Raw genomic sequence first — 7,347 nt, 5'->3', positions numbered from 1 at the left:
TCCGAAGAAAGTTGTCCCGAGATTGCCAGCAACCCAGTCCGAAGGCCATTAGCATTTCCACCCTTGGGGAGACACTACTAGGCAGGCTGCCTGCCATCTGTAATACTTGTCCTCCAAGTGGCCATCCTCTGCTCGTAAATAACCCAGAGATTCCACCCTTACACTGCCCCTCCGACGCCCTCGATACACCCACCATCCTCCTTGACAACTGCATCCGCCGCCAATCACCATGGCCAAACTCGTCTCTGTGGTGGTCATCGGCGGCTCGCACGCTGGCCTTGCAGTAAGCCAGAAGCTGCTCCGGCAGACGGCGCGAGCAAAAATCACCCTCATCAACCCTTCGGATGAATACTACTTCAACATCGCCGCACCGCGCTTCCTTGTCAAGCCCAAGAGCCTGCCACCGAGCAGGTACCTGTACTCCATCCCCGACGCGTTCCGCGACTACCCAGCGGACAGATTCACCTTCATCAAGGGCTTGGTGACCGAGATTGACTACGCGACCAAATCCGTCTCCGTTACCCTGGCCATGAATTCTGCTGGGGCTACTACTACTCCTCCCACTGCGGCGTCGTTTGGCTTCGATTACCTCGTGATTGCATCTGGAAGTACGACGCCTGCGACGCTTGGGCAGGCAGGGGTGCGACTCCCATTCAAACCGACAGCCTTTGAGGATACCAGGAAAGCAATACACGAGGCGCAGGAGAAGCTCAGCGCCGCGCAGCGGATCCTTATCGGTGGTGGGGGGCCCCTCGGTGTCGAAATCGCCGGGGAACTAGCCGAGGCAGCGGGTCCTAAGAAGGTCACCGTGGTGTCCCGGACTAGCGTGCTGTTGGAGGGGGCGACTGCCCCTGTGCAGAGAACCGCGTTATCGCTCCTCCACCGGCGCAATGTCGATGTCCTGACCGGGGTCACGGTCGTCGACGCGGTGTACGAGGCTCACACCCAGACCTGGACGGTGAAGCTGTCCACGGGGCGCACGTATACCGTTGATGCCTATATCGCTACAACGGGCACCATACCAAATAACGCCTTTATCCCAAAGAGCTTTCTAAATGCGCAGGGCTGGGTCAATGTTGATAAGGAGCTCCGCGTCCTTGACAATGGAGTCAGCCGGAGTGACACCTATGCTATCGGGGACATTACCAGTTATCCGTACCGACTGCTCTCGCGAGTGCCTCTTCAGGGAGAAACTGTGGCAGCCAACATTGTGGGGGCGATTGAGCAAAAGGGGCAGGTTGCCACGTACTCGGCAAAGGCACAAAAGAAGATGATGGTCGTCCCTGTGGGGCAGTCGACGGGGACGGGACACCTTGGGGACTGGACGCTGTTTGGATGCCTGGTGTGGTTCTTCAAGGGTAAGGACTTTTTGACGTACAAGGGGCCTAAGTTTCTGCTAGGGCAGTCGAGTTGATTCTGCGAGCTAGTTGGTTAATATTGTTAGTAGTGATATGGTCAATATTAGTAGTTACAATCTTCCCCTATTACACCCCACCCTAATACCCCTATCGACTTGGCCTTGTTATCTCCAAAGTCGCTGGACAGCTCCGATCCCCAGACGGACAACGGGCCAACAGGTTCCCTGCGTGTCGGATTATGCCGGTTGACGACACCCCCGTCGGCATAATGCTCAATCCTGGACTGCGAACTATTATACTAGTAGTCGAAGATCTAACTGCGCAGGATGTGCCGTCCCACCCCCTAAACACTATTTTGGCTAGGTAATGGTGCCCTATGAGCTGTGTGCCAAAGTCAGCCACCTCAAACGAGGTGTGGTGACGTCTTGCTCACGGTTGGCGACGCCCGCTGCAGGAAGGACGTGTGGTTGCCCGTGTACTCGTCGCCTAGGTCTAGGTGCATGAAAGTCATGACGTCCCTCTGCTCGAGCTGCAGGAGATACAGGGTGTCCGAATGTACAAAGTTGAAGTTCCCCGTGTAAATCTCCAGCTCCGTCTCGAATTCCTTGCGCACGTACGCGTAGTGGCATAATTTGTGCACCAGCGCCGGCACGTCGCGGTACCGCTGGAACTGGCCCTTGCGCCGCGGCTTCTCGAACGGGCTATTAAAGGGCCCCTGCGAATCGTGCGTCGCTGTCGGCAGCGTCTTCTTCTCTTTCTCCCCGACCTCGCGCTCCTACTGCCCGTACACCACGTGCAGAAAGGTCCCATTTGGCCATTCAAATGTACTATCTCCCCCCCCCCAACAGCCTGGGGCGTTTTCTAAAGATTTGGGAACTGCGCCAGACATGGCGGCCGCTTTGTTGAAGCTCTCCTCGTCCTTTGCAACATAGGCCGCGCCCAGGAAGCGTGATCGCCCGGTTGGGCTCTGAGACGCCACGTGGATGTAAGGGTCGTCGCGGCCATACCCACGATAGTAGATTGTCTTGCCCTTCTACGTGGCCTCGATAAGCCAAAGTCCTTGCCGAATTTGATGAAGGCGTCCAGGTCGGCATGCTCAAAGTAGACGTGGGCGATACGCCTTAGCTGGACTTTGACGGGCGAGTTCTCGACGACGGGGGTAATGGACTGGTGGAAGATCCAGTTTTGCTATTTCGAGGGGAGGAGGGCGATCACGTCGAGCAGCCAGAGGGACATCGGTGCGTCTTCGTTTTTACCCCTGAATATACGAACATGTTTGTTTCGGCAAGCAGGCGAGTGAATCAGGCTCTACAGGACAACGAGGATTGAGGATGCGTTCATCTCACGACATTGCTTTCCTCTATGTGATGTTTTATACGGCTGTCGTCCGTAAGGACACAGAAGACACCGTGGCTTGTGACGACCGAGGCCCTTGTCTTGCAAAGTGGTGCATCTGAATTGCCGCCGTGGAGGGAAATGGAGAGAGCAATCGGACCATGTTTGAGGAAATGGTCCAGTTCGACCAGGGGCATATCGCGACTCGGAGATACGAACATGTCCCCATTATGTGGCGGCTGCACGATCAACCCCGCAAAAGATTATTCCCGGACGAACTGTACACCCTGAGCCGGAGGAACCACAGTTCTCACTCACGCACATACCAAAGCCACGTCCACAGCACCGAACTACTCAATTTAGATCTCCAGTCTCGTCCCTGCGATCCCAATACTGCATGATTTACTCCTCTAAGTTCGGGCCTGGCACAACTAGTTCATTCCAATATCTGTGTCATTTCGAGACAAACGACGGCTCGAGGCTGTTTACGAATTGCTCTTCTACCAAGCCCTCGATTGGAACGCTGGTTGACGCATACCCGACGTACAAGGACATAGTGCAGGGTCAAAATGCGACAACCTCCACGGTAGCCAAGGTCGGTGTCACTTCATGCCTGCCAACAAAGAGTGAACTGCGCGGCTTACCGGACAGTGTATGGCTTCTCCCTCCTCTGCCACAAACAGGCACCTCGATCTACTGCGTCGGATTCAACTATGGGAGCCATGCGACCTAAGCGAATGTACGTAACCAGATAGGTAGCTATCATGGAAATAGTAATGCCTAATATTCTCACAGCTCAAAGTCCCCGCTAATCCGCCTGTATGGACCAAGCCGCCGGCTGCGCTCGCCCGCCTAACGAGACCACCCCTATCAGCCGCTTCTGCGCCTCACATCTTCCCGACGGGTTGAGCCGGACCTCCTTACCTTACCTCTAGGCCACAGTCGCAGTCGCCGTTAACACAGAAACCAGGGCGAGCTCGTCTTCGTGACGTCGCGCGAGTGCTGCGACATCAACCCCGAGAAGGCCCTCGGGTACATCCTCGGCTACACAATCAGCAACGACCTCACGTGCCGCTTCTTCCAGCTCCCCGAGCGGTCCGGCGGGTAGTTCTTCTACGTAAAAGCGTTTGACAAGTTTGGGCCTATCGGGCCCGTCCTGGTGAGTCCCAGCGTCTTTGCCAAGCAGAGAGCGTCGGCCACGCTCGTTACCCGGATTAATGGGAATGTGAAGCAGAATACCGTGATTGACAAGGACATGATTTACCCTCCGGAGAGGGTTCTTAGCTGGATGAGTCAGAGTAAGTCCACTTATCTACTCCCGACCTCGCGAGCTAGCAGGCTTCTAACAGCAGATCCAGGCATAACTATCCCAGCCTACAATGTTATTATGACCGGTAACCCCGCGGGGTCGGTGTCTTCCAAAAACAGCGGCAACTTCTTAAGGACGACGACTAGGTCGAGATTGAGATTTCGGGGCTGGGGACGTTGAAGAACGTGATTAGGTTCGAGGAGGGCCAGGATTCTATTATGTGAGGATACACGCTATATATATATATATATAGGATGAGCGCGCACTTGCACAATAACGCTCACCCCTATGAATGCTTTTTTTAGAAAGATCTGTGGTGCGATTGTGCTTGATTTTGTTGTAGTATGAAAGGAAGCTTAATTCTTCTTCTTGAGGGAATATATGAGGCTCTATACACAACGTGAAGTCCAAGTTGATTTCTAATCAACTTGGTTCTTCTTATACATAGAGCAGGAATTATTCCGATGTTGCGGCTTTATTCCTGAGCAGCCTTACAGCACAACAGTTTTAGTCTGTAAGCCGAGATCTCGGCCCGACGGTTCACTAAGCCCAGTAGGGGAATTTAACTCCCTAATCCGGGGGTTCAACTACTTTAAGAATCAAGATCTCAAGATTTAATGGCCAACGTCCGGTAATGAAGGTTATGGATAAAACTAGCTATAGTATGCACCAGTTTTCATAGACCTTGCTAGAACAAACTCTAAGATGACGATGATTTGGTAGTATTCTGGTAATTAGAGAATTACTGGGTGTCAACATGCGGAAACATATATTTTATGTCGATTGAAGCAAGTATATCTTTCTAGTGAAGTGTAAATTTAACCGCCACTTTCTCATTCGTGGGTTTATATGGTTGAAAAGATAGCTAATCCTCTCTTCTCTACACCTGCGTTTATATATAAGTGATAACCTGACGGCTTCAGAGGTGACGGAGTTTCAAAACTATACTATAAGCTAAATGGGCGAGGAGATGGGCTATTCTTGGGCTATCTATGGGCTTTGAATGGGCCGAGTCCACTTGATATGCACCATATAGCTAATGAGATACTAGCATCGCGATTACCCGTTAAAATCTCAACCAGTACTATAATGATCCTCCGTTTATATGCTTTGTTTGCTGCGTCGACAGTTCTCTCACTAAGGAGGTGGGTCATGTCCAATTCTCCCTTCACCACCCTAGTTCCCTTGAACTACTCCTACTATACCACTTTGAAGTTCGAATTCACTGTCAATCGACCATCACTGATCATGTCGCAAAGCCAGCAAACTGAGGTTGAATCGTCTAGTCGAGTCTATTCGACTCTGAGCCCGACGACATATCATTTATTACACCTTCCAACTGCCCATCTACCCCGTCTATCTCTTGGAAAGCTCACAGCCTCTCGTTCGTTCAGCCGTCTGTTCCTTCGTCTGTCACCCCAGATCCCCTCGAACGCTTCCAACGTGTCGGTCCTGGCAGGAGAGGCCAGTTTTTTCTATACAACGGGATGAATCCCGGCGATTAGGTCGATTGGTGGTTGGAGGCTGACTATAGATCAAATAACAAGATCACTTGGGAGTCGTAGTATAGTTCTGCTTCGGAGACCTAGAAACAGTTTGAGCAAGTGGCGCATACGGGCGATAGGAGCCCGAAGGGTATGTGATACAATTTTTGAGTACCCTTATGCTACAAAGAAGATGCTAATGAGAGGGTTGGTCGTCACGATTTAAGTCCGAAACTCAAATGCTAAGCTAAGTCACTATCTCAATTCTTCTAAATCAATCAACTGCGGAAAATAGGATTTCTCTATCAACTGCTGAGTGGTGACGTAAGCTCCAGAGTTATAGTAATGTATCTGATTGCCAAACTATTGTTAGAGCTATTTATCTTTCTTCCCTAGCTATATTAAACCCTACTATTGCCTGTCGGGAGAATATAATCTGATTGAGTAGCACATTGTGACGAGACATACAGCTATTTTCGTCGGCTGTGGATACCAGTAGGTTATATTAATCACGCTTCGTGGAGTAGAGTCTGTTGCCAGGAACACTATGACCGTAAGAACTTTCGTTTATTCTTCTGTTCTCCGATTTCGCTACCTTCGTTTATGGTATAGTAAGCGATCGATACCTTCTATTTGGCAAGCAACAAACCGCAGCAAAACTATTCTTCTGCCTTGTTTAGTCAATAGATGCTAAACCGTCAATGCCATAAGGGGCAACTTCTGAAATAAGGAGATAGAAAGTATATTTGTCTTGTATATATTGAACGTCGGTTTCTTCACCAAATAAGACAGTGGACCTAATCTGGAAACTTTCCATCCCGGGTTTTCATTAACACCCGAATACGGAATTTGTACTATCCCTATCAAGACCCGTGGCAGTGATGTGCTGAGCCTACTTCCTTAAGAACGTGACGTGACGTGCCCCTATTCATAATAGACTAGTGAGCGTAGGCTTAGGTCTAGTAGCTCAAATCGGCCGAACGGGAGGCACCCGAGAAATGTCTGGACACAGCGGGCCCCTAGGGTATCTCAAAATTATTACTTAGTTCCACTATTTGTTACGCTTTGATGATCTTCGTGATCCTGAGGGGCTTTTCGGAGCTTGTTTTTCCAACTAGTGTAAGAACGCCTCGGGAAGTTTCCCTCCGCAGGTACTATGTATTACGCAAGGACCGGGATTATCCCGGTAGTAGCCAAAAGAGATCTGGCACTAACCGTGGTTTTGGATGGGTGGGAAATGTGGCGGTGAGACCAGGGAAAAGACCGGAACCGTCCCGGCAACTCGAAAACTAGATTTAAAGGTAGCTATGGAACGATAAACAAACCAGCGGCCTCCTGTCCGACACTAAAGATTGCTAGCCTGGGCTACTGTTACAGGGACAAATTCTTGCGCCGAGATTTGGCTTGGTTTTATTCGCTAGAAGTACTATATCTTCTCAGTAATAATACCAAGATACGTTTGTAACAGTTCGAAAACGGGTATACAACTGCTTGGTATCGATAGACATTTTCAATTTCCACTATAACTTATATATGAATTCAAAGATCCACTTTACGCTGACGTATGCCCCCTAGTACAAAAACAATTCTTATTGACAATAGGGGCATTCACTTAAGTTCTACCTAAGACGTATTAATAGTATTTGGGCCGCTGTTTACTGGAATCGTAATCTATTTTCGCGGATGAGGTATCTTACGCAAGGAAAAAATGTGGGAGAGAAAGAATCTTCTTTATCTATCGATCTAGGAATCTCTTAAAGCTAGGAGAAAAACACGACGGGAGGAGATGATATAGCCGTCGAAGATCTGAACGAAACTTCCTGACCACAAGAAGAAGGGGATTTGATTAACAATATATAAT

At 50.0% G+C, this 7,347-nt stretch overlaps 3 protein-coding genes across 3 annotated transcripts; 2 read left to right on the top strand and 1 right to left on the bottom strand.

Annotated features, from left to right (window-relative positions):
• Positions 1-229: 229 nt before the first annotated feature.
• On the top strand, positions 230-1,414 carry N7473_008586 (NAD(P)/FAD-dependent oxidoreductase; the record flags this gene model as incomplete). The annotated part of the gene is made up of 1 exon (XM_057154526.1): positions 230-1,414. One exon carries the CDS (start codon positions 230-232, stop codon positions 1,412-1,414), a length of 1,185 nt encoding a protein of 394 aa, XP_057005656.1.
• Positions 1,415-1,761: 347 nt separating this feature from the next.
• On the bottom strand, positions 1,762-2,247 carry N7473_008585 (uncharacterized protein; the record flags this gene model as incomplete). The annotated part of the gene is made up of 2 exons (XM_057154525.1): positions 1,762-2,133; positions 2,236-2,247. The coding sequence occupies 2 exons, from the start codon at positions 2,245-2,247 to the stop codon at positions 1,762-1,764; spliced, it is 384 nt and encodes a 127-aa protein (XP_057005655.1).
• An 843-nt stretch (positions 2,248-3,090) lies between these two features.
• N7473_008584 (fumarylacetoacetate hydrolase family protein) lies at positions 3,091-4,226 on the top strand (the record flags this gene model as incomplete). Its single annotated transcript, XM_057154524.1, has 6 exons — positions 3,091-3,345; positions 3,489-3,512; positions 3,664-3,797; positions 3,864-3,991; positions 4,052-4,104; positions 4,149-4,226. The coding sequence occupies 6 exons, from the start codon at positions 3,091-3,093 to the stop codon at positions 4,224-4,226; spliced, it is 672 nt and encodes a 223-aa protein (XP_057005654.1).
• Positions 4,227-7,347: the final 3,121 nt, after the last annotated feature.

Source organism: Penicillium subrubescens, assembly GCF_028828155.1.
Source record: "Penicillium subrubescens strain IBT 31985 chromosome Unknown utg000006l_segment0_segment0, whole genome shotgun sequence".
NCBI classification, from domain to species: Eukaryota; Fungi; Ascomycota; class Eurotiomycetes; order Eurotiales; family Aspergillaceae; genus Penicillium; species Penicillium subrubescens.
The sequence above is the reverse complement of the archived record's forward strand: the minus strand, read 5'-3'. Positions and strand labels throughout refer to the sequence as shown.